This window comes from Dinoponera quadriceps, unplaced genomic scaffold (assembly GCF_001313825.1).
Source record: "Dinoponera quadriceps isolate SergipeBrazil2010 unplaced genomic scaffold, ASM131382v1 scaffold5021, whole genome shotgun sequence".
NCBI lineage: Eukaryota > Metazoa > Arthropoda > Insecta > Hymenoptera > Formicidae > Dinoponera > Dinoponera quadriceps.
This window is the reverse complement of record NW_014560366.1, coordinates 655,426-683,410: the sequence shown is the minus strand read 5'-3', so window position 1 is coordinate 683,410 and position 27,985 is coordinate 655,426. Positions and strand designations below refer to the sequence as shown.

At 45.9% G+C, this 27,985-nt stretch overlaps 1 protein-coding gene across 1 annotated transcript in view; it reads left to right on the top strand.

The window, feature by feature from the left end:
* The window catches only part of LOC106750748, a 194,733-nt gene that overhangs the window by 113,080 nt on the left and 53,668 nt on the right, over positions 1-27,985 (top strand). The window contains exons 5-6 of the mRNA XM_014631285.1: positions 5,861-5,973; positions 15,009-15,174. Of these exons, the coding sequence (XP_014486771.1) occupies positions 5,861-5,973; positions 15,009-15,174 (279 nt within the window). The remainder of the gene's footprint in view (positions 1-5,860; positions 5,974-15,008; positions 15,175-27,985) is intronic.

Genomic DNA, 27,985 nt, shown 5'->3' with positions numbered 1-27,985 from the left:
AGAACGATACCGCGGTGCGTACGTTGGAGTATTTATCGTTCGCCTCATCGAGCGCCGATTCTGCGTTAGCAGCGATTACCGCGAAATTTCACGCGGTCGGCGGTGCCGCGCTCTCTCGTGCGGAGCGCTCGCGAATCCGATATTATAGTGCGAAACGACAGAAAAAGTCGGAAATTTGCAAGTTACACAAAAGAGAGAAGGGACGATTAAGCGTGGCTGATACAGCACGATTGAAGAGGATCGGTTGTACCGTAATATCCACGATTTCCACGCGTCTGTTGCGCGCGAACAATATTTCGCGATTCGCGATATTCCGAAATACCCACTCGCCGAGCGAAATTAATTACATAAGTACACCGCGAACGGCACGGTGTTATAATTACATAATTATACGCGCGGTATTACATATTATGCAGAATGCGAAATGTGGAATTATTAAACGTCTTTTAATTACGCACGTGCGTTGCGAAACTATGCCGCGCGTGAATCGCGCCGCGCACTTCGCGAGACTTGACGCGCGCGCGATGGTGCCATCGAAATTCGCGACCCGCCATCGCCATCGAACGGTCCGGCGGTAACCGTCGGAAATGTTCCGCCCGCATACACCGACCGTTAGTTAAATGTTTTTGCGCGCCGGCCGTTTAAATCGCTATTAATACGCGTGAAAGTCCCGGCGCGGCGATACAGGACGCGTTCGCCGAATAGAATGAAATTTAGCCGGCCAATTACCAAAATAATAAGCTTTGAAAATTAAGCATAATAATCGGCTGGTTTGGCGCGCGCGCGCGTAAGCGAGCGAGCGTACGAGCGCGAAAGGATTATTAATGCGAATGAAATCAATAAGCGAATCGACGAAAGGTTGGCCGAATTACGCACGGTTCACCGAGCCGTGACGCCGTATCGGAGGAGGATTTAATCGCGATCTCATTTACGATACTTACAATTTGTTCGCTAATTAATTACCAACGTATCGTACATTCGTCGTTCTTTTCTCATGCACTTTACTTCGAACTTTTATTTTCCTCTCTCTCTCTCTCTCTCTCTATCTTTCCTTCTCTCTTATATTTTTCTACCTTATCCTCGCTAGATTGTTATTCCGTCTCGTTCGATTTGTTTGCTCGTGCGATTGTACAGTATAAACAAAGATTGAATTTAACATCCCGTAGATTTCCTGAAGTTTTGTACCTTTTTGCCATCGCGCGTCGATCGTCTCCTACATATGTACGAATTAAGCGAATTTCCTCCGCGCGATATCCTTTTTCTTTCACCACCAGCGAGGCGATATAAGACTTCTAGAGCAGTGCAAATACGGCGCCGCGCGAAAAGTTTATTTTCGAAGGTTTCCAACACGATCGGAATTCGGATCAGATCGCGGGAAGAAGTTCGTTACAGTAACGAACTAGCAAACCTTTTACCGAGTGTGCGCGAGCGCGCACGTCCAGACTCCTTAATTTTGTTCCCAAAGTAAAGCGGTAAGTCTGTTATTGGGCAAATCCACACGTCTGCGACGACGGCGCGACACGAACTTCCCTAAACAAGCGGCAGTATACTTGAGCGTGCGAAATACTTTATAATTCCCGAACTTCGCTATTAGCCGGAGGATAGCTTTTTCGCGAGCGATTTTACATGAAAACTTTCGAATATCGGTCTCGGAAAAATCGTCGTATCTGGCGAAAGTTCCCACGATGACGACGACGGGCGACGAAGCGCGCGAACTTCGGTTTTAAAGCGTAAAAACAGATATTGCCCGATGGATCGTGAGACCGAGAAGCGTGTCTGTCCGACGACACGGATTTTTCGTGATGCCACGCGGGGGGAAACACCCACAATTCGCGTCGTTAAATGAATCGGACAATGTAAACAATTTCCCGTGAAAAGACAGGCCCTTGCATTGCGCTAAGGTATCTCGTAAACTCACAAAAGGAGAAGCAAGCTCTCGAAAAGATATGTTTTATTATCGTTCGAAACCCATTTTCTGCCTCTTCCTCTCACTTTCTCTCCTTCTTTCTCGTCGTTGGTGTTGTCCCACGCATTGAAGACGATAGATTCATATCGCGGGGAACAAAGTCCGCTTCAACCGCGCCGGTATTTTCCTTCCGCGTTCTCGGTCGCGCCCCGTCGAGCCGCGTCTTCGCAAACAAAAAGTCTTCTATTTTCTTTCCGCGCAGAATTACTCCTTTGTCAACTTTTTGTGTCGCAGACGGAAGTGCATCTAACCTTCATTAGGCGTCGCTCGATAGATGCGCGAGTTTCTGCAGATTTTCGCGGGCTCACCGTCGCAGGCAGAAATAACGCGCGATGACGCGCTCTTTGTCTCACTCTTTCTGTCCGATTGATGAGAATTTACGTCCGCGGAGAAATATGCATCCCTCGGCACCGACGCACGCGCACTTCTTGGAGAATCAGCGACGAGCTACGAAAATTTACATTTTCATCTCTCCGCGCCGTCTCTCTCCCCCCGAGAAGTTTCCCCGCGACGACGTCTCGAGACACTAAACGTTTGCAGTAAAAACGAAGGAGTTTCCGACAGACCCGCAAACCTTCGAGTGAACTCGGCTCGGGATAACGAAAAATATGACAAAAATATCGCAACGGGCCTGCTAATCGGCAGTCGCTGTAATTAAACCGTTAATTGCAAGGCCGTAATCTCTCTCGTCGCGCGTCGTTTACAGTCTCGCGTAAAAAGTCGCGGAAGCGATTTTGCAATCTTCTTAAAAGGAACGTACGACGTTTCGAGAAGAAGAGAAAAAAATGGAGAGAGGGCGAATTTCGTAATGTGCGCGTAGTAAAATCTGTCGTCCGCGATTAAAATCTGTGCGCGCCATAAAATCCCGCCGTCGTCTCGCTGCTCGCTCTCGTCGGCGGCGACGGCGAGAGCGGAAATTTTCTTCTTCGAGTCGCGAACAAATTGTGATTCCACGCTCGTGAAACCCTCGAAGGCTTCGCCTCGCATTTCGCTTCATGGAACTTTATAAGTCCCATCTCATGGTTTTCGCGGGCATCTGCGTAGAAATTTACGCGCGGTTTCGCCATAACGTGGCTATCGACTCGCCGACCGCGGGAATAAACTTGCTTTAATGGCATACTGAATCGGTTTAACGTCTCGATAGATGCCGAAAAGGATTTTGCCCCTCGCTACGGAGTGCCTTCGTCGCTTTCGTCTAATGCTTACCAAAATTTGCATCCTAATCTCCGCAAACCCCAACGGGATTACCGCCGTCTTCTTTCATCGTCTCGGGGATTTGCTTAACCTCGGCTTTCTTTGAGAGCTAACCCTCGTCCTACCGCGATCGATGTAACATTTTACGGAGTCCCTCATAAAGCGCGCACGTCTCTCTCCTAGTACGTAAAAGTACGCCGGAAATATACGGCCGGGGAGTTTATAAATCAAGATTTGCATCAAAACATCATTATTTATAATTATGCAGCTTTAAATCGCCCGCTTTATTAATATTTATCGCAATAAATGGAAACACCGAGGCGACATTAAACGATGTCCGTACGATTAATGGCTTTTTGCGGCACACCTGTCTTACGTCTCGCGCGTAACGGCTGTATGTATCGATTTTCGCAAATCGACGAAAGTCAATAGAGACTCGCAAGGATAACAAAGGGGACATCCAGGCCGCGCTTAGGGAATAACCCGCGGAAGGTCCACCATGAATCGTAAATAACGTCAAACAGCGGAAGGGTCAGTTAGCTCTCGGAAAGTGGGTGAAACTCAGCGTAAGTTCGAGGGCCAATTAATCAGAAAATCACCGTAAGTCGCGGTGACGCGACCGGCGGGCCACAAACAGCGCAAGTTTCGCGACCAGTAGCGCGCGAAGGGGTGGCCGCCGGATTGGCAGCTNAAATACGAGGGTTGACGAGAGGGGGGGGGGGGGGGGGGCGAAGGTAGAAGATTTATTGTACGTAAATACAATTAGGAGTTACGAGTGCCTCGAGTAACCTTTGGCCCCAGCTGACGCTAACCCAACTACGGCTAACCTGACCTAACTAAATAATCGAATTAGAAGCGCCTCCTCCACCACGTGATGGCGTCTTATCCGCTAGTCCATTTCTCATCTTCCACTCGGTCACTTCTGACTTACGCTCGCCACATTCTCCGGACTGTGTTCGCGGGATTGGCGCTGGGACATGAAATTGACTGTGGTTTAGCGGCAGACACGATCTCTCGGATATTGCGACGGCGGCTCGTCCGCGAATATATGACTCCCGGAAATGTACAAGCGCCTCTTTGAATGGAAAATTAGGGAGCGTTCGAGCGCGAAGGAGGGAAGTCGTTTAAGGTACCGACGAAATACTACGTGGATTCTTGAACGCAATATACGACACATATCCGAACTCCATCGAGAAACTCACAGAATAAATTCCACATAAAAAAGTAAGGGTAATTATTCGGTATAACGGAGTCAGCTCTAATAGCCTCGGCATATGTTATATGACATATGTATAGTCACGAGCATAGTGTTAAATAAAAAAAGATAATTGTCTGTTCGAAGACAATTCGTTAATACTCGTCTATCATATTTGATCGCTGATTTTTTGTCATTTCTGGTAATGTAATTTTACGCCGGTTTACTAGCTCAAATTATTCTCTCGACCTTCTGTTCACTCAAGATTGAAGAATATCGCTTTCCCAGGCTCTTTCTTCCTCTCTTCCTCTCTTTCCTAATATACACCGTAGCTACGATCGCAGGCGAATTCGTTCCCTCGCGACGACAAAGTTCGGATATCGATAACCTGCGATTCGACGAAATAGTACATGCCGTGCCTGCTTAAACAGCTCTCAAACGCGACAAACGATCCCCTCCACGATTCCGTTACGATCAATCTCGAGGAAACATCGCGACGGCGCTTCCTCGAGAGGATGACTTCTCGCACTGCGAAATACAAGTCTTCTGTCGTCTACAGAGGAAAGTTTCCGGACTTACAGTCGTTCGCGACAACGAAACTTTCGGACGCCCGACTTGCTGAGGGAGCAACTTGCGCGCAACGACATATTGACACCCATTTCGGATGCAGTATGGCTCGAGGATACAGAGAGGACGACTCCTCCTATTAACTCGCTGACTAATTTGATGACAATTGGACACTTGCCGATAGCTCGAAATTTAATTGAGGAAAACGCGCGAAAAACATAATTTTTTTTCTCCTCCTTTTTTTCCATGTAGAAATCACCGAGTACTCGACGAATGTTGATCAATAAACATGATCCCGGCGAAGTACCGATGTATTTCGAGAAATCCGTCACACCCGCCCCATGTTGCCGATAAAGCAAATAAACGAGAGCGCGCGCGCGCGCGATCGGTTGATTTATAACAGCCGACAACGGTATCAGTGCTGTTCCTCGTGACGCGAATCGCCCGGTTTCATATCTACCGAATTTCTTGGAGCCCGCTCGAAGGGCTTTTTTATTGACGGGACTATCGGTGAAACGCGGGTGGCGCGGCGTGTCCGGCAAGAGAGCGGCCCGTCAATAAAAGCGCATCGGTCGCGGTGATTTACGAGCCGCATGCGGAATGACGACAAAAACAGGCCGCAATAAATCGCGCGAACTACATCGACCCCGCGGTTATTCGCTGTATATCACTTGAAAAGAATCCGTAAATTTGCCTGCCGTAAGCCAAGATCCCGTCGTAAATACCATGACCAGCACAGGTCAGACACTGGGACGAGGGCGAGACGACGGCGAGACGTGCCTAGGCGGTGGTGGGAGCCCCCAAAGTAATTTATCACGCTAATGCTTTCTTTTATTGTCGCAACGCATAAAACCTGGGCGCTGCTACGTGCGCATACGAAGTACACACCACTCCCTCACGCCCCATCATCGTACAATGCTGAAATGTGCTTGTTTCAGAATAAACGAGAACACAACGCGGTCCCAGTTCCTGGCCTACTTCAGCTTCTCGTCCAAAGCGAGCACGTCCGTCGGCTGGCCGGTGAGAGGCGGACATCCGGTTAACAACACGGGTAAGGTGTTTAGTTCGCTTTGTGATAAATAATGAAATTATGTTGCGTTTTAACGTTCGGTTCTCGCGTGCGTGTATTTTTAACCGGGTTCCCGTAACGCGCGTTATTTTATACCACGCCGTTGATTACGACGACTGAGGCAGACGGACTCTTCCCGTCCTTTTGTTTTCTTTCTCTTCTTCCTTTTACGACGACGTCCGAGAAATGAATTTTTGCGGATGTAATCGAGCTGTGAGAATCTCGTTGTCGGGGTCGGAAGGGGTATGCCTGGTCGATACTCCGTCAGCGACGGAAGATTTGTGTTCGTTTCGTTTCCTCAGTAGACAATCAAAAACAACTTAACGAAAAGCGAATGGTAGAAATCCAACATTTCGAAAATAAAATATTAGCTAATCTATCTCCATCATCAGGGGATTTGAAAAATGTACCTATAATTGAATGTTTTCCTTGTTACAAATAAAAGTCAGATATAAAAAATATTATAATTTTAGAATTTCGAAAAAACCTCGTTTTTCCCCATTTCTCCGCAGATTTTTTCGGTTTCTTATCTTTCTTCACGGAAAAAAAGTAAATGTGACGGGTTTTAACCGGACACACGTGAACTTTTTTTAACGAATTTTTGTATCCTTGGGACAAAAATCGAAGAAATCCACGGAAAAATTGGTAGAAAAAACGTTATTTTTTTCCAAAACTTTGAAACTATAAAAAAAGACACGAAAAACAAATAAAATTGATACCTGTAGGTCGATTTTCTAACTTTCAACGATAGCGTCGCTATCGCCACAGTGTCGTTACGCAGGTAAAACATATAGTGCAAAAGCTGCGCACCAACATCGCAACGACCACGATACCGTCGTTAAAAGTTAGAGAGTCGGAATTTTTTTTATCATTTTACGTATCAGAGATTTTTGTGATTCGATCCATCTTCAGCAAGAAATTGCGATTACTTATTACCGTGATACCGACCAGGCGAAACGGACGGACGTATTCGCTTCTGATGCAAATGTGTTAATCGTCAAGATTTCTCGTCGATATTTTTAGCACCGACGGAGAAAGCCTCGTTATCACGGATCCGATGCACCATGCTCAAAGTCAGAGAGCAATCACGAAAGCGGCGATCTGTTAGACAACGTGAGATTATGGTGCCACGTAAACTCGGTCGGCCGGTCGCGCCCGAACGCATCTTGTTTCGGACAGCTCCTATCATAGACTATTGCTTAAACTACACGCCAACAACCTAGTTCGCTATCGGCTCCCTTGACGGCAACTTCATCTTCCTGTAAATTACACCCCTGTGGTGTGGCTTATCACGCGAAATGTTCAACCGCAGGCAACGCAGATAGCGTGTTTTTTTCTTCACGCCGGTAAGGGCGAATTCGCGAATAGCAAAAGTAAACTTTCGCGATACCCAAGTCCGATTGTACGACTCGCCGCTTGTAATTTCCTGCGCGGGGGAGGAAGAGGAGGAACCGCTTTCCGCGGAGAGACTTTCGATAGCAGAAGCGGTTCTCGCGGCCGTTTCGCTAATCGATGAGCACGGCTGTTTTCCGGCAAGAAAAGGAGGAGGCGGTTTCGCCCGACTCTCTTTGCAAGAACACGTCACGAAGGAAGCGAATTATTCAATTAACTTGTCAAAGCGCGCGTACATCGTCGCGGTGTCTCACAGTGTATTTGCAAAATTGCCGACGCAAATTTTCCACGCAAAATCAAATTACACGTTGTCGTCGTGGCTCGTCTTACTCGATTAAAGCGAATGTTCGTCGAGCCTTTGCAATTTTCAGTATCGTCTGCTAACATTCAGGTGGAAAATCAAAGAGTCGCTACGAGGACGAAGGCAACAAGAGAAAGGGAAGCGGAAGGACTCGTGCGGTCTTTTCCACAAGAAAGTATACAGCTTTAATTCAAAACGGTTGATTACAGCGTCATTGCTGTGTATGACGTTGGAAAAATTGAAGCGTGCCTGTTTGCACAATACATGCTTTATTGTCATTCCGAACGTTACCTTTCGTTTCTCACTCATAAGGAGTACAAAGTATAAGTCCGGGCTTGAGCGAGAACGGGAACTGCTGCAGCATCGAGCGCGTTTAACCGCCGTGATCGAAGGAGGTAAAGCTCGATCCTTCGACGCAATCTCTATCTTTAAACACGGAACGTTTCTAATCTCCGATACGGTCGATGCTTCTCGGCGGAGTTGTCCGGTTAGGGTTGTCTTGGAACGGTCGTGGACTTTAGCCGGGATTATCTCGAAGCAGCCGAGTTCGGCTGTTCCGCCATTCTCCGGCGGCGACTTTTATTCTGCGGAGAGTGCCGCCAGGCGAGTGCAATTTAAGCGGTTTTCGGGCCGGAGAGATTTATCGCATTTACGTTCCGCCGAAAGTTCGCCCGATGGAACGCTCCCCGCAAATCCCAGTTCGCTCAGTCCGTTCGTCATTTGCAATCGATCAGTGACTATTATTTGATCGCATAGCGATCTTCCAGCGCGAATCTGATGTATGCTTTACGGAGCGCGCGCGCTGGATAGTGGGAAAATTGAAAAGCCCTTTTAAAAAAATTGCTCTCGACGCCGTTATGAGAAAAGTTTCGGATGTATGTACATATATGTGTGTGTGTGTGTGTGTCTTGGACTTTTCGCGTCTAGTAATATTGTGTAATGACACACCAGGGTTCTTTGACCCGCCGCGTCACATTCGCCGGGCAACGTTGCTCGCGAGCGACCGGTGCGCCGAATCTGCGAGTAATAAAAACATACAAGGACACGTTTCCGCGACATTTCGTTTCTTGCCGCTTTTAAGGGGGAAGCACTCATTCGAAATTTCTCGGCTAAATTTTCCAACGTCACGTCCGTATTACGCACGTACGTAAGTTAAGGGCACGTGTACAGCTTTCTAATTTTTAACGGGCTCGAAAAAATTCACGTCAGGGAGAGAATAAAGTAAAATATTCTCGCGGGGCTCTTCTTTCTATTCTATTTAACATCAACGCGGAGCTGCCTCATACGTAAGTTCGATTTTAGCCGGTGACATTAAAGGAAGAGGGACAGAAAGGGAGAAGGGGGGAAAACCAGAAACCTCCATTTCCAAGCGCGTCTTTAAGCGCGCCTCTGAGGGATCGTACGACAGACGCGTCTCATGAATTCCAAGGAGACGCGTAATCGCGCAATCAACAATTTCTTTTGAGGCATCGCAGTGGAAGCGTCGAAAGTGACGACAGGAAGGCGCGAGAGAAGCAGGATGGAACGCGCGAAGGAGGAACCGCGGCTGCGATGGCAACGACGTCGGCGGTAAAAGCGACCCTGTGAAAGCTTCTCTTCACGGGCGCGCTGTAACGAGACGACAACGATTCTCGATTATCCCCGGGAGAAAGCCGCGGCGATCCATATGCGCGGGACGTACGACTGAGAGACGTGACTGTCACTCCGCCACCCAGATGAGAGAGGTCTTTTTTGGCGTTGGCACACGGTCGGCGGCCCTCGTCCTATTGGGAAACGTGCGAGAGGCACGGACGGAGAGACGTGACGCAGAGGAAGAGGAAAGGGTGTGCTCGACGAGGAGAGCGAGGAAGAGCAGCGGACGAAGGCACCGCCCGATTGACAAACAGATCAATCGTGGGTGGAAAGACGATCCGCAGTCTTACCGCTCGACCTGGCTCCGACACTTTCTCTCTCTCTCTCTCTCTCATGGTTTCCCCACACGTGCATTTACGCAAGCCGCGCGCTCGCCCGACGAGGGAAGTCGGCTCTCTTCCGCTCTCGAAATTTATCTCCCGTTCGGAACTGGCCGGTGTTCCGAGGTGATTTATAAAAGGAGGTAGCTATTGTGCGACGGAGGAAGGGAGGAAGGTTATCGCGTCTAAAGGGAATATTATTTTCAGAACGTGCTGATTTGTCTTTTATATGTATGTAGTCGCGGCAGAGGGAACATTCTTAATATAGCTATTCTACCCGCGTCTTTAAGGGCTTGTACCGTCTCTGAGAGCCCAAAATGATAGGTAACTTTACGAATTTCTCTCAAGGAAAATATTCAATACAGGAAGACATTTCCAAAATATATTCTTTTATAGACAAAAGTATAATTTATAAGAGTATTTTACAAATATCCTCCTATACTAAAGATTTTCTCTGAGAAAAATGTACAAAGTTACCTATCATTTTAAACTCTCAAAGGTGGTGTACCTCAATGAGATAATTGAATTTCATTGACAATTCGCGCGTCATAGCTGGAGAAACTTCTTCGAAATCGCGTCTATTTGTCTATCGTTGCGTCAACGTACGAAGAATATTTAAGACTTGAGAAATAGGATATCGATATATACGGCGAACGGTACATCGAATACGGTATAAGAAACGTAATGAATTGAAGGACAAAGTAGATGTTGCTCAATTGACAAAGCGACCAATTGCCAGTAAGAAGTCCGACCGATTTACAAGCTTGCGCCGCGTCGCACCGTCCCTCGGTTCTATTTCTCCTCTTCCTTTTGGTACAATCCCACGGTCACATAAAGTGCACTTACAGGAGAGAAGCGCTTTTAGCCGGCGCATTTAAGATAGATTATTCCGCTGAAATTCCAGCAGAAGATTCCGCCGCGTTATTTATTTCACGTGCCTGTTCCACTGAAATTCCAGCGGATCTCGTCTCTTATCTTATTTATGTATTAAGGGGACTATAATTAAAGCATATAATTACCGACGACGCCGGAGAGTTATTAAGAAAGTGAATGCGCCCAAGTATTTCTCCGAAACAAATAAAACGAATCGCACATAATTACATTCCGATAAGTCGTCTGCGACGCGTCTTTAGGGGTCAATCAATAATTACGTCACACCACAAGAGGCAAGAGGTCTATTAGCTTGCATAACGGCCTGTGATGGCAGGGAGGGAGAGGATGTGTGTTAATCAAAATATGAATTTCCAAATATTTATTCTCTTAAGAACAACTTTTACTAATCAAAATTATAAAATAAAATAATCAATTCGATATCATATACCTAAAAATTATTTGTATTTTAGAAAAGATAATAGCGTACAGTCTAATATTACTTATTACTTACAATATGGTTATAAGCTATTTTGTTTATTCTATTTGTCGGCGGAGTTGAGGAGGTAATTCCGTATGTCACGTAATATTGGAAGGGAGCAAATACTTTGTGAAATTGTGACAAAGGGGAGGAGGGAGTAAAAAAGCCTAAATTTAGCCTGACATAATCGTTGAATAGCCCCTTGGGATCTTTTTCATCTCGCGAATCTGTAATTGGCTGAACGTACATGCGCGATGCGGCTCTCAATACATACGCGAAGCTCTATTTCAATAACGCATAACGCAGGCGTGCGACATCTAATTTTCCAATTCACGGATATCTATTCGCGAAGTAAAACGTGTCGGCAAACATTTGCATCGAAATGCCGGGCGGAGTATCACCGCGGGAGATTCACGTCCCATTTCACTACGTTCTCCCACGATTTCCCGCGTTATTATTCGTTTAAAGGCCGAAACATATCGTCAGACGGTCAACGATTGTCCGTGAATTTCGATAAAAACCGTCCTACTAAATTAAAGCCACGGAGTCCGTCACGTAGGAAGATCACTTTATAAACACGCATATGCACGCGCGCACAGACATTTAGTTAATACACTTAATAATTGACGCCGAATACCACGCAACTAGAAATTCACGTCAGTCAGGGTCATTTCAGTTCGAATTTTACGAGGCAGCCAGCACGCGCGGAGAGCGCTGCCGCGCGTTTATTCAGAGACCGGCCATTTTCCGACGAAAAGTTAATTGCGCCTATTCCTTCTCACATCGTTGTTTTTATTCTCCTCTGCACGCCTTCGGCGTAACAAACGCCTATGCAATTTTCGTAGCTTTCCCGCTTGAAACGCGGTGCGCGATGTTTTGGGATGAGGTAAGAGAGAAAGAGAGAGAGAGAACCGCTTCGCTCCATCGCCGCCGTACGTTACTTCGTGAGTGTGAATGGAGCGAAAATAAAGAGCGAGCACCGTGGAAAAATTTCGTCGAATCGCGGAAACTCCGTGAAACTGCGCGCGGAAGGAACGAACATTCTTTTCGTTTCTCTCTCCCTCCTTCTTTTTTCTATCTTTTTTTCTTTCTCATGGCATTCCCATCTCAGGGTTCGTTACGACGCGCCCACGAAGCAGGATTCTCCTTCGCGCGTCTTCCGCGAGCATTTACATAGAGCCCTCACTTTCTCTCCCCTCTGTCGCCGCATTAAAACGTTTCACCTTTGCGCTCTCTGAACGCACCGGACGGACGGGATGGGGATGCGGACTGGAGAGCAAAGAGAGACGGGGGTAAGTTCCTCAGCCGTAGTGCATCCAACATGGGTAATTGCGCCCGCTTACGAAAGATCGGCTGACGACATTTTCATTAGCCGTTATCACGCAACGTTATCACGCAAAGTAAATGTTTTCGCACCGAGTAGGGGGAGGAAGGGAGGAGAGAGGCAACAGTTGCGTGCGTTTTTCTCATTTATCTTCGCTTTTCCATTTCGCAACAGTCCTCGCGGCTTTATCGCTGCGGTAACACGCGTAGAAAGCGCCGTCGTTCTTGCACGACTCGACGGAAACTCGACTTCATCGCCGCGTGAAAGCTCATCGGTCCGTTCCGAATGGGGTGACCAACCATTCTGATTTTCGCGGAACATCCCGATTTGCGATCTTCATTCGAAGTCCCTGAGCGGGATGCCATTTGCCGGCGTTAAACATGAAAAACAACGACGACGGGCGAACGGGTTCCCCGCCAGGGGCCACCAGTATCCCGCACGCTGTCGCGAAACTTTTACTTTGATGTCATTAGCACGGGGTCCGCGCGAGCAGCGCGCAGTATCTGTTTGAGGCGCGTCCGCGCTAACGAGGCAACTTTTTGAGCAAACCGGCGGGCGGATAATAAAACTCGATACTTTCAATTACACGTACAATTAACGGGAGCTCGGGACTTTTTTAAAAGGCCAAACACCGATTAACTACACGGTTGTCCAATTACCCGAACAACTGATCGCGCGCGCTCGTTGCGTTTAAGAAATAGGTACTAGCTGTGCGAGAGCGACGCACCGCGCTTGTTATCAAATAATCAGCGAGCCCGACGGTTCTCCGCTCGCCGTCTCGCTGCGACCTTCGCTCCCGCTCGGCTGGCCGATTTAATCGATCGTAAGAATTTCAATTAGCGGCACGAAGAAAGTGCGAGCGAGAAACGCCTCGCAGGACAGGCGGACTTGGCGCGAAAAATTCCGCGCTTCAAAGTAGGAAAAGGGCGGGGTCGTTAACGGTAAAAACGGTTGTGCGCCGAAGAAGAGTTTGGGCGGTTTTCCCGTAGGGAAGCCTGGGGAGAGGGTAGGAGGGTTAACGGATACGATGGGCATTACAGATATCGAGAAAGCCGACCGCCCAAAGGTGGACGTTCGCCGTATCTAACGAGTCCGCCCATTATGACAATTGCATACGTCGGCTCTATAAAGCTAAACAAAAAAAACTCCGGAAAGATGGTTGACAGCAACGCTCGTTTCCTGTCTCTCTTTCTCTTCCTCGTTCCTTTTTTCTTTTCGTGTTAAGGGGGAAAGGGAAAAGATAGCGCGTCCGGCTGGAACGGGGACGCGAATAGAATCGCCGAGAGCTTATAGAACGCGTCAAAACTCTTTGTCGTCGGGCGTATAACGGACACGATAAAAGTGCCTCTGTGCTATTAAACAAACCTCACGTGTCGCCGTGATATTAAAGTGATATTAATGCCTTTTTCGCATTTGCATGCAGCTGACAGTAATAAATACGAGTCCATTATGCGTAAAATTACGCGAACGTTACGCGAATGTGGAAGTGGAATAATTGGGTACGGGCATAACGGATTGTCAATCACTGTTTGAATATTACAACAATCAGTGCGGATGCATTGATTTGCCTATTCGGAAGCGGCTTTGAACTTCGGTATTTTCGCACACAATGCGGATATTGGCTAATAACGAGTATCGACTCGCAATAAATTGCATTGTTACGAGTCTTTTAGTCGCCAATATGGGATATCGCCGTTACCGGTGTTTAACGAGCGCGTTTGCTTTATCGCCGCGATGGTTACCCGCGCTTGAAGCCATCGCCTCGAGAAGAGGAAAAATTAACTGATCGCGCGAATAATGACGCGCCTCGAAAGGACCGCCGCTTCCGCGTGCAAATTTGCATTATTCGTCGAGAATGCCTTGCGTACAATTCAAATTGCGATAATCACCGAAATGCAAACGACAATATTGACGTTCTGTGAACTCGAGACCCGCAGCTGAATCGGTAATCGGGGTCATACATCAAATAATCCGTAACGCATAGCCACCAGCGTTCCGGGTTGCGTCCCGAAAATATTAATTGAAAAGGTCTCGCGCGCGCGCGCGAGAGCTCGAAAGCGTCTCGTTAGCCGGTTCTAATTGGCCAGCGAGCGTTGTCGTTTACGCATCTGCCCGTTCTCCATTTTCCGGATTTTTCACGAAGCCACCAGACGTATTAATTATTTTTGGCCTTCTGCAAATCGTTCGCGCTCGGCGAAGCTCACCGCCGGAAATTGAGGTGGATGACCCGCGTCGTTTTAAATGGCATTGATTACACGTCTTGGCCAGTTTGCAAAGATAGGTTCGCTGATCGCGCGGAATATACAGTCGGATATCTGTCTTGAATTAAAATAGGAATAAGACCGGACCTTTACAGAATTTGATTCCTGAATATCAAGAATCGACCGTCGCCTTCAAATCGTTTCTTACATGATAGCGACGATTGATGAGAAATACGGTGAAATCTTTTACTGCACTTTTCTTAGAATATTAAAATGGACTGACATAAAATATTAAAATATAATTAGTAAAATATAGGCATGCACTGAACGGACGGTAAGGTATTTTTGCCTGAAATATATGTGTGTGTGTATAATGTTAGAACAGGTATACTGTTTCACTGATTCAACTTGAAAGAATACACGGGAAAATGATTGATTCGTATATTTAATATGAAAACCGGAAAAGGCGAACAAAGTTCCGTGTTTCTGCTTGCAGAATGCGACTCCGTGTACGAGGACATAGACTGCCACGACGGATGCGTCCTAGCTAGTCCCGGATATCCCGGGCTATATCCGCCGAATATCCGTTGCCGGTACCTAATCACCTCTGGCCCGCGGATCTCCATCGCCATCAACTTCACGGCGGTGCTTCTTCCTTACAAGTAAGTGCTCATGAGCGTCGCGAACGATGTCGAACTGCTCGTCGCGAAAAACGACCCCGTGGATGGTTCGCCAATGTGTCTCCCATTTCCGAATATCCAAGGATATTCTCCGCCGAGATGAGACTCGCTCGGAACGTTTCCACTTGATCCTTCCGTCCTAACGAACGTTATCTAACTGCGACATTACACACGATGCGGAATTTTTATTCACGGTACACGCATAACGCTCAATTGCGCGTCCGACGAAACAGCGTGGTGGAAAGGTAGACCGAATGAACACACCTTAAGTAAGTACTTGAGGAAACGGCGGCTTTCATTCGTATGCGACACGCGTCCGACACGGTACGTGCAATATCGCGGTCATTTCAAGGGTTTCTTTCGCGCGTCTGCGGCGACTCGCGGCCACTTCTTTCAGCGTAACCACGTACTGCGAAAAACTGCTCGAATTCCACAAGCCCGTGTTACAGGCTGTTGCGCGATAAATTAAAACCCTCCCAGTGGGAAGAAAGACGAGCGAGGAGGGGCGGGTTCACTTTTCCGCTGGGCATCGAAACGCTCCTGCAACTCGACGTTCCGTGAGGAAAAAGTGGACGCGGGATACAAATCCCGGATAAGCGAGCAAAGAGAACGAGAAGGAGGGAAGTAGTGAAATTTACGACGTTGATCGTTTTTGACGGGAGCAACATTGAGTTAAGTGGCGTTGGTGCGCAACGACGTGACTAAAAGTATCTCTTCTCTCACGACGAAGATTGGGGAAATGACGAAATGAAAATAGATATTAATTGGGTTAATCTGTGACTCGCGACGCGGTACTATTAAAACATCCCGTCCCGTGAATTTTATTTAGCAAAATTACAGTTAATATACGACGCTTCTCGACCCGAGAGATTTTGGTTCTATATTAATCCTATAAATTCCATTAAATCTGCAAAACTAATGAAGAATCTCGAGACTTAATACTACATAGGCTATTATCTATTTTGATGTTACAAATGGTTCCTTACTGCCGTTTCCTCTGTGTTAAAAAAAAACTCGAAAAAGTACTCGTTCAAAAATTATTTAATACTCTATATATTCAATATATTCTTTCAATATATTCTGCATTAACATATTAATTTTTATTAAATCATTAAATATTCGCTTATCATGCATATTCTGCCGCACAGTTAAATAAGTTATATAATTATTGATTATACATTTATTGAAATTAAGAATGAGGATTAAATGTGCAGGTAGAATATTGAAATAATCGAATATTAAATATTAAATAATTCTGAGACGAGCCTTTTTTAATAATCTAATATGGAAAAAATGACGCTAAGTAATCATTTGAAACATAAAATCAGAATAGGACAATAGTATGTACAGGGTTCTCTGAAATCAATGGAATTTGCAGAGCCAAAACTTCGACTTGTGAACAAATCGATTCCCGCGAACATGTGAGCGCAATCGATACGGGTCACCGTAGAAACCGAAATAAATCGTTCTACCTTTCGTGATTTCTTTGCTGGAAGGGATAGATCCCAGTTATATCTTTGTGCTAATTTCCAAGTCCCCGCTGGGTATTTCTTCCTTCGTTTGCCACCACCGCCGGTTCGGATTACATTAGCGCGTTCCCGGGCAAAAATGAAAGAGCAGCCGGAGAAAGGGGGGGGGGGGAACGAGATTTTAACCCCTTTGCGATCTTTAGCTCGGGTATTTTTTAATAAAACTACCCGCTTAAACGCAACTCGGCTTGCATAACGAGCGGAGAACTCTCTTTACGCCGTGTTAACCTCGCATGCATACAAATCATTTTCCGCTTTACCGAAAGATCCGCGGCCGTTTTCATGCGTAAACCGCGCGCATCCTCGCTTTTCCGGCGCTCCGAGCGCGCGCTCGCGAAACCACAGTCGTGATAACCGCCGCCAGAGATTGCGTTAAAAGGGAAATCGCGCCGATAAGGATTTAACGCGATCGAATAACGGGGAAACGGGTTAGCGAGAATTACTGTCAAACGCAGCCGTGCGCGTATTAGCATACAAATGCGTCTCACAGCCAGCTGCGGAATTCGAATATGATAATTAGGTGACGTAAACGAAACCGTATAGGGGGAGGGGGAAGGGTAACTCATTGAGATTCCACGCGCTCGACAGTCGCCCCAATCGGTCGCCACTTCCTAAGGCTCGTCTAAACGCTGCTAAGAACCGTCGTCGACGAAGGCGGCTAACGTACACACGTCTTAATGGCGGCGCGACGAATAAGGGAAACCAATTCCGAAGCGGTGCTCGATTCTGCAGTCACACACTTGCTACGTTGCACGCACACACATACACGACATACGCGCACGTGAGCGTACGTGCGAATGCGAGAGAGTGCTCTACGTGAAATCTGGTCTACAGAAATGTCGCGAGTCAATATGCATTCGCTTTGCGCTTTGCCGAAGGGTAAGAGCCCATTTATGCGTGCTCGTACGTAGCCGCGTGTACAGAGGGGGTGCGACGAGCGCGTATTTCGGCGCTTGATAATGCATCTCGCGTCTCGTTTCGTCCCGAATGTGTCAACAACAATCCCGACCCGAGTCACCCGCCGTGCAATAAGAAAACGCCCGTCCGCTATTGTGCGTTTCGAATTACTTACCTCGCTACGGCCCCCTTTTAAACGCTTTATGCTATGATTCCCCCGAATTCGCGCACCGACGGTTATGCATCATGCTCGTGGATCGCGAGCGAGGCGGAATAAGCGTTGCGTAAGACATTCGCGCGGGATCAGATTCGAGCAATCGATGAAGCGAGCTCTGCGAGAAAATGCGCTAAGATTAAGTTCGATTCGCTGATGTTTCGTCTTTTGAGTGTTATGTGCAACGTAGCAAGTTGCATTTTTCATAAAAGCCTCAGCATCAAAGTTAAATAGCTAACAAGGTGATTAGGAGTTTTATTTGTAAGTGATGTTAATTTGCTGAAAATTTTCTAACGAGACGCGCTATGTTCGCAAGCAAAGCAAAGCAGTCGAAGATGTCCGGGGAGATTTTTGTGCGATGCGGGAACGCGACAAAGAGGAAGAAATAGCCACGACACGTTGGCGTGTAGAAGAAGGCCGCGCGCTTTACAGCAGCACTTGCTTTTTCACAGCTGCTGCAGTTGTTCCCCAAAGCCGAGCTGCTCGCTTTTACGCCGGCGGTCGCACGAAAGCCATCTCACACTGGGTCCTCCCTCGCAGTTGCGAGTATACCGGGCATTTCCGTTCTCTAAAGACGATCGTATTTTAAGCTACCTCCGCTGGAACTCGTCCGCTTTATTTGCGAATACTGTATACAAGGGTGCGCGGTAATATTAAAATCGATGGCCGGTAAATCGCGCACAGATATTAAGATTTCTTTTTTCAATTGTGATACCAATTGTGTTCTCAGCGACCGCTTTTATCTACAAGATGTATCCAAATAGATAGACAAGTGTACGTAAACTTGAAAGCAATTATTAATCGATTTTTAAAGGTTATATTTCTTATAAATGATCCATATGGCATTCATATTTATTATATAAGATAAAAAATTGGAAATAAATACGGAAGGATTGTTAAAATTTATTCAAAACATGTCATGTAAAATGCAATATGAAAATCTGAGTAGAATTTCTAGTGAAATCTGAATGTAACTTTTAATAAAATTTGAATATGATTTTTAATAAATTTTTAATAAATTAGTCGCTGCATTAATATAATAAATATTTACATTATAATTCAAATTTAACGATTAATTCGATACAATATTTGCAAAATGTAATAAAAAAATTATAAAGATTGTCATCATTAATTGTTTCACATAGTAATAATCATGAAAATCTACCTGGGTATAAAATTGAATCTTGAGCCTCCGAGCGGGATCTATGCGCGAACAAATTAACGCGAGAACGTTAGTTAGTGCGTTTAGAAAGCAAGCAAAGATCGGATATCATTCTAAATTTCACCGCGAAAATTTCGCCCCGCTCCCTTTTAATAACGATCCGCGTAATTACAATTCGCGTAATTACGCGGCGCGGACAACTTCGTTGAATGCTTGGGCGAAAAATACGTCGCTTTTTGCGGCGACTGCATTTGCCTTTGCGGCAATAATAAACTGTATTTTCCAACAGGCTGCAGGGCGCACGTATCTCAAAAAACAAACGCGCGCGCAGTTACGGGCCACGAAATGCCAATCACGAGACCGGCATACCGTTTCATCCCCCGTATCGAACGGCGCGCTTCGAGATTTATCGCGACCTTACGGCTCGACGTAGAATTGACAATCGTAAAAAGGGACAGAGCGAGCGTCCGTGCGTGCGTGCGTACGTGTGTGCATGCATGCATACGTGTTACGTATGAGTTATATTTTCTCGCCGGTGCGTTCGGCTAGTTCGACGTTTACCAGCCTGTTCGAGAGAACGGCAACTGTATTTCTACAATAGCCGACCTGTAACCTCTAACCTTCGAATTGGGAATATCCGCTGATTTGAAATCTGTATATATATCACCGATATTCGATTATAGTTGCTCGTGATAACAATTTCTAAAAAAAAGAAAAAAAAAACAAAAACATCAAAAACGTCATATTCAAGAAAGCGTACACTGCACGATCATGATGTTAACGTGCTTGCGCATACGCTTTTAAGGAGATGCTACAACTTTAAAAACTTGACCGACCGAATATTGAGTTGTTTCTGCAAATTTTATGTCTTATTGATTGCATAGAATTACAAATGCTTCTACATAATGAAAATACGTGCGAAAATAAATTGGAGCACTGTCCAACATGTGAGGAAAACGATGAAAAATTTCAGAACTGAAATCTTGATCTGTCAAGTAAACATTTACTTGAAGTAAAAATTTTGTAGTTTATATGTATCAAGTATGTGTTTGCTAAATGAGGAAAATTTCGAAGAACATTTCTGCACCTTTACAATTGTACATAAAAGCCTAAAAAGATACGAAAAGTACGAAAGTGAAATGTTGCGATAGACAATGAAAATTTGCTCTCTGCTCTATTTCTTTCGTTATTTCCGCGACAGACATTATTATCGAAAACGCTGCATTGTCTTGCGCGCATTTTACGCCCACGTTACAAAACGCATGATGCAATATTGATTTATGAGATAACTGGAGAAGGGGCGGAGGAATATGAAAAGAGAGAGAGATAATTAAAAAAATCCGCGTCGAACCGGTGCTTTCGACGAATATAGTTGAATAATTCTGCACTATTGTGCCATATTTTGCAACGTATTTCGAGATACTTTATAGTTGGCGTGCGCGTTACGCCGTTGCGGGCTAAATATATCGGCTGATGAAAAGAGTCGCGTTACGCAGCTTACACGATACCATTATGGCCATCGTATATTTCTTTGTACGCGCGTCGCGCGTGAACGGCACACGGCACGGTAGTTTAATTACACCACCGGGCCGCTCGGTTCCCCGGCTATTTTTCCCGGAGTTTACATACACGCAAAATTACATGGGCGTCGTCACGAAAGAGGCTTATCCGTGCGGCCAATAGAGAAAGAGAGAAGAAGAGAGAGAGTAAGAGAAGAATACACACACGCGGCGCGCGCAGAAAATTCCCCGGGCGTGTCGCGTGTTCGCGACCGAATACACACGCCGCTCTATAATCGTCCGCGCTGAAGTTTCATTTTTTCGTAATTCTTTCCGTCGCGCGAAATACCTCTGGCGGAAGAAAGAGCCCCGGCAAAAAACAGCACGATATCGGCTAACGTTAATTACAAGCCGCCTGTTTTTCCCGCGTATTTATTCGCCTGTATCGCACGGACACAGCGGATTCTAATTTGGTCTGGCAAAGTGATTAATTTTGCACGCGGATCTATCGGTACCGTAGATATTAAATCAGCTACCTTTAATTTTCGCGCGCGCGCGTCATGTTTTCCGACACATACGCCGCCGCTGACGGCGATGTATAATATGTATTATATGCGGAGGGTCGCGCGCATCACGAAAGGTCTGATATAATTTTCCTATTTCCAAAAAGTAAGAGAAAATGAGACGGCATTCTATATGGAAATTTCCTCAACATATAATTATATAGAAAATAAAAGTCTAGAAAAAAAAACTTTGGACAAGCGTTAGACAAAGAAAATGGAATCTGGATTTTTCATTTAAAATCGCTTTTGAAACATTACATCTCTGATTCGAATCTTCATAGATTTTCCAATTAGAATCTATCGTTTGTCTTGGAAATTGGGATAGATTTCAGAATCAGATCCCAGAAAATTTTCTATGCGAGACCGTAGGATGCGGAATCACCGGCGTTAAATCGCCGCGTTTTCGCGTCTCGTTACGTTACAATTATTCATATCGCGTATGTAATACGTATGTTGTACTCGCAACGTTACGAGTTTATTATCGCATGACTTATGACTGGGGATCCACTAACGCGTAAATAAGCCGCTCCATATGTCGTAGAAGGTAAACCGCCGTGTAGGTAACGACCGACCAACTTGCAGGAACATCCCGGGATCAGCCTCGGAGGATTTGCGGTTGCTAAATGTACGGGGTATCTCACTCTCGCTATTCATATCCATTATTCAATCTCATTATAATTAATTGCACGAATCTACATTATTTCGCGCGACTTCCCTAGATGTCCCGATAACCTCGACCTCGCGCTGTAAAATCCGAAGCGCGTATAATTATTTTCGCGAATGCATCCCCGTCGGATTGTCTCTCAAATTAACGAATACACGGACATCCCACAGTTCCGTTGAAAAATACCCTACAAATATTTCATGGTCAGCGGAGCTTAACCGACCGATAGCCACGTAGAGACGTAAAGACACCCTCAGAGCGAAACTTAAATACTTTTCGCGCCCTCCATAATTCATCCCGTGTTCGCGCGTTCGAAGACGTGGAACGTGCTAAACGCGCGCGCGAGGTTCGTGAGATCCTTTTTGCAGCGAGGAAACCTCAGTAGCTGCGCGAGAACTCCCCCCCATATATATTCTTCGACTGAGAACACATATGTTCTACGCCAGATGTTCATTCGAATCCCCTCGCTGCGATAGAGGAGGGTTTACCAGTATTCAGGTAACGACCAAGCAACTTGCAGGAACATCTCGTAGGGATCAGCCTTAAAGGATTCTCGACGGCGGAATCTACGAGGCATCTCGCCCTCGCCCGTCGTACGGATTCATTATTCAGACTTAACTTTCGCGCTCTCGCAGCTAAGGGACGACTGTCGCAGCCGCCATGTGGTATGCTGAATTCACACCGCGGAAAAAAGCCCGATGAGGGAAAAAGAGAACAAGCGAGCGAGAAAGAGAGAGAAAAGGGGAGAGGGTTGCTTCGGGAAGAAAGGGGTTGAAGACGCGGCGGTAGTATCACCCTCATCCATGCAAACGTCGAAATTATTCCAACTACATTGCGGAAATCCTGAGGCAGCGATTTTTTCCTCTCTTCCTCACGCTTGTCCGTTTCTCGCGCTTCTTCCTTGTTTCCTTTCCCCTCTCCTTCTCTCTCCATCTCTCTCCCTCCCTCGTTCTCTCTTTTCTGGTCCGCGGTTCACAAATAGCGGGCTTTTGCCGACACCGAGACGGCAGTTTCCGTTGTCAGCACTCCCGATTGTGGATTTTCGAAATTTTTTCGCCGACGATCGCGAGTATATCTCACGGCGTTCCCGACGAAGCAATTTTGCCAGCAGCGTTGGGAAACGAACACGAGACTCCGGGTGCATCGTAACCAATATGAACATCGCGTGTACGTGTGCTCATATTGAGACATTATCCGCGACATCATTAGCTATCTTAATATGATTGTCAGCGATCTCTCTGTACTGTTGTGAGAGCACATAGAAGCCGCTGCGAAAGCACTGACGCGTAAAACCGGGGGGTAGTAAAAAAACTTGGTAGTTCAAGTGCACTCAACAGGTTACATCCGTTTCGGTAACAAAGCTCTCTCGATTTGCTTTTCGTGCAACGTCAATTTTTCCTCCATTCCTTTCATTACATCGTTAATGAAACGTCACGCTTCAATCGGAATGGCAGACCGTGCTCTCCGTCGCGGCAAAACCACGCGAGTCGACGTCTCGCGATTAGAGCTAATTACACCGTCGCGCCAATTACAATTNGGGGGGGGGGGGTTCACGGCCGACGGCGCGAGAGACGCGAACGCTCTCGAATCGAATCTTTGACGTGAACGATGGTGGAACAGCGGCGCGCAAAATAATGGCGCGCCTCGCGTCGTCCTTAGCGATTCTCGTCGGCTGGAATTTAATAAGAGCCGCGTAAAGTTAGGGCGGATTCCCGTTTATTCGAGACGGCTTGCCGCGTACCCGCGCTCAGAATGCGGTACGTATGTGTGTACGTAAAATGGAGGGAACGGGGCATGGGGAGGGCTTGAAAGCTTTTGTACTTCCCATCCTTAGTCACCTACCTAGCTAGCTAGCTAGCTACCTAGCCACCTACCTACCTACCCGGTACAACCCCCTTGCACCAGCCGCAAGCCGTTGCTCCCGACGCGTGCTATTGGCTGTTACCATGTGTTACACCGACCGCGGGCTTTTCTTGTCGGCGAGCCATCACCGGTTTACGTAGCCTTCTTTGAGGTATTAGATTGCGGCGAGGTACCATGTGCGTTAACCGTATTCAAACTCGAGCACTATTTAACTTTTACCGCCACCGGCAAGCAGCCGCCGTAGCGCTACCACGAAAGCAACGGAAGCGCCGGATCCTCTCTCGCACACTTCGACCCTCGAGGGAACGCGAAGCGAGCGCCTGCTCTTTTTTTCTTCTCCTTTTCCTGCCCTCCTCCTATCCCTCGCAATGTTTATCGAGCGAAATCTCTTGTCGCGCACGCAGTTTCTCCAGTTATACGGACGCTAAGTGCTCGGATAACCGGAACGCGAATTAAAATTCTGTTTAATTAAAGCCCGCTTGAACCGCCAACCGGAATAAAGATATACCCGCTGCGCACACCTGTCCGGAGAGAGCGCAGTGAGAAAACAAGACGAATAACAACACCGGTGTGGATGGAGTTAATGACGTAACTACGCTACCTGCGTGGGGTGGTCGGAGGGATGGGAGGAGGAGAAGAGAAAGGGAAAAAAGCCCGGGCACTTGCAAAATTACAAGCTCGCAAGATCACGGCACAAGCCGTTGGCAAGTTTCAATTAACGTAATGCAACATTCGTGAAAAATACGACAGCGGGAAGTTGGCGTATTAACTGCGCGAGTCCCGTGCCCCGCGCCCACCAGCCGCGTGACATTGGCGGACGTTAATTAAATTACACGGTAGACGCGCCTCGGTAATTAATGAAGTGTCACGAAAATCGAACTACACACTAATACCACGGCCGGGCTCGCGCGCGCGGGATTTGCACGCAGTAACGAAATCAAGTTACATCACGCGCGCGTATTCACTCACTCGCTCGTTCGCGCGATGGGCGCATTAAAGGTATTACCAATATTGAAAATCACTTTAATAACAATGCTCGTCGTTTACATAGTGCGCGTGTAAACGGCGTCACCGAATTTATACACAACTGACATGAGCGTTAATAAACGTTCATTTAGCGACTCTATTTATTCGAATTTCGATTTCGATCCTGATGGAATCGACATCGCGCGTCTGCTGAGTAAGAATATGTAAGAATACTTGAACCAGCTTTCAGGATAGTGCCTGTCACAACTAGGGATGTTGTGATACCATGCAAATATCGATACTAATATTGAAACGGGTATCTAATCACGAATATCGATATTATTAGTGATAGTATCAGAAAATCAAAAAAAAAAAAAAACAACTATCAATACCGATACTGGTATTGAAAATTTAAGAAATTTAAAATCAGAGGAAAAATAAAAATTAGGGAAATGCTTGTCTTATAAGCTAATTTTAAGGGGATTTCGCGCGTTCACGCACAATAAACTTACTACAAAGATACTTCTATCTTCTGTACTAAACTTTCTACAGTTTGTGATCTCAAAATCTAGAAAAGGATGTATTAAAGGTCCTATGTCTTCACTATGACTGTTTGATGACGACAAAAACGAGAAAAAAATCGCTCTCCTAAAAAATTGAAATCAAACTATTGATTTGTTCTTTATAGTTGTACTGCTGAATTGGTGCAATAAGTTAGAACGAGAGTTTAACCCATTCTACCTGCACAGGAGCGGTCCTGCATGAATTACATCCCTGTATACGTAAGAATATTACCAGCTATGTTTAACACGAGCTAATATTACGCGGTCGCGAGAATCGCCACATTGTCATAAGTCAAGAGAAACGTATGAGATTATTACCGAGATTATCACCGTGCGAGACGGCCAATTTCGTGCGCACTCGCTCTTCAGCATTCGAGATTCCGTCGGATTCTTGCGTCCCGACGCTCGACTATCTATCGTCGAGCGCGCAATTTCGTGATTACCCTGCATCTACGAGCGCACTTACCGCTACCATTCATGCGTGCGCGGGCGCAATATTGCACGAGAGCACGCGTGCGCGTAAAGGTATAACACGATATCCAACCCAGGATCTACGTTCTCGCGAGTTGCACGTTAATTGGCACGTTTACGCGTTGTTGAATCTACGTCGAGGTACGGAAAATCAGCGCGTTAAAAATTTTATTTCGCCCGAGAGAAAAGCGCATGGAATATTTTTGAAACGCTCTCGCGTGATAATGATAATAATCATGATAACAACGCGAAAGAGAGAGAAAAAGCGACGCCAATTCGCGTTCCCATTCGCGGTGTGAAAGCCGAGCGAGTGACGTCGGGATTAACACTCGTGCCGCTGCGCGAAATGTCGCAATTCAGCTGCGCTCGATGCCGAGTAAATCCCCGTGTGCGATCATGATTCCGTCGTTTTTCTTTTCAATCGCGATAGGGTGTGACACGGTAACAGAATTCTGCGCGGCCCGAGCCGGTAGACGAGATTATTACAGTGCGACGACGCGATATTACTTGCTCCCCTTAGCGTCGTGCTGCATGGAACTCTTCTATCACGCAGCATTGTGTCACATGTCACGCCGTGGGCGTACTAACGCTCGTTAATATCTGTGGTTATGCTTGCATGTAGGAACCCCTGTGCAGAAAATTCGTGTCAGCGCAGCCACGCTACGTAGGAAGCTTGGCATGTCCTAAGGGTATATTCTGGGGCCATACGTGACTGAGTAATCTCATCTATATCGCCACCTCACTGCTAGAGAACGCTGATTACACCCCTCCGGCGTAATGAGCCTCCTCCGCAAGCATTAGAAATTCAACGCTTAAATACGAATCTATTTAAATTTCTGCTCATTCAATTTATTCCCGAACAAATCACGTCTTATATCGATTCAACAATATTATTTCTTCCTCTCTCTCTCTCTCTCTCTTCAGAAATTTATTAAATATCAAAATTAACTTTCGATACGCGCGTTTAAATTTTTTCAGTGATATATTTTAGCAACGTTAAGTGAGTGTGTGCGCATGCTAATCGTCTGCCTAATATTTTTGCTAATGGGTGCTTATTCTGTGTCCTATTCCTCGATATTTCAATTTCCGATATTCGGTACGCCTATCTCGATGTTTAGAACGATATCGTCATACGTTTCATCGTAATTATCAGTATCCTAATGAAATTGCATAACAACGCGAGATAATTATCTGAGTCCACGTGCGCTCGCATTTTTTCCCTTTCAATAAAGCTCGCGTAGAATACATGTGCATCAGATACACCTGAGTACACGCCCAAAGTTCTGCACACCCCGAAGCCACACGTTCGACGGCTGCGCGTAATTGGCGTATATGCGCCGGCGGTTTGCTCACCGCTCGGCTAATTTCATCCTGTGAATTTTATTTCTCCGCCTGTCTCTCTTTCTCTCTTCCTCTCCTACTTTATTTTCTGTTTTTTCTCTCTCTCTTTTTTTTTTTACTATCCCGTTCTGTGTCTTGCCATACTCGGACTCGAGCCGTTCTTTCCACATTGCTGCGCCTCGCTTTCAGCGGCAACCGACTTTAATTCGCGGGGTGAATTTTTGATGTTCGCATTCTCCACACACGCGGCGCGTCGAAATCTCGTGAATCGCGCGATACGAAATCCGATTCCAATGATCCGATAATGACTTTTTGATAAAAAATACGAAGATGATCTCGAATAGATTAAAATAGATTCCAGATTTCGATAAAAATTATGCAAAATTATGCATCATTTAAATTTAAATACATTGCTGGTATCTAGAATGACAAGCGAATAAAAGATTACGTTATATTAACGTAATCAGAATTTTTCTTTAATCAGAATTTCCAATGTATCTTCCTTCTGTCCTATCCCCACATAATTTGATATATTTGCATGTACACACGTACTTGCAAATTAATCAAAAGTTTCCTGCACGGTACACGAGACTGCCTACCAATTCTGTAGATTGTAATAAACTCGCTGGAACCCAGCCGACTCATTATATGATCATTCTAATTAACTCGCTATATAAGTAATTCAGACGAACTTCCGGCATATTATACATCATTTTTTACGTAATGAATTACTTGTCATGAATTATACCTAGCCATTCGTATTATATTGTATTTTTGGAACAAAGGCGACTATTATATTTTACTTTTACAATATAATAATAGCAAAATTTATACAATATTAAACGCAAGAGTTTTCGCGAAATTACATAATACATCATCCGTAATTAAAACACAGAAATGCATGAATTACCCATGCAGCAAGCACGAATGCTCGATCATGAAAATGCACACGACGGCGAACTGTTTGCATCGTATACATCATCTGTAAGTGTCGCAAAGATTTATGTTGAAAGAAAAAAAGAAGGCGCGAATTTTTTGTCTCATCCGCGAATTATCGTGTC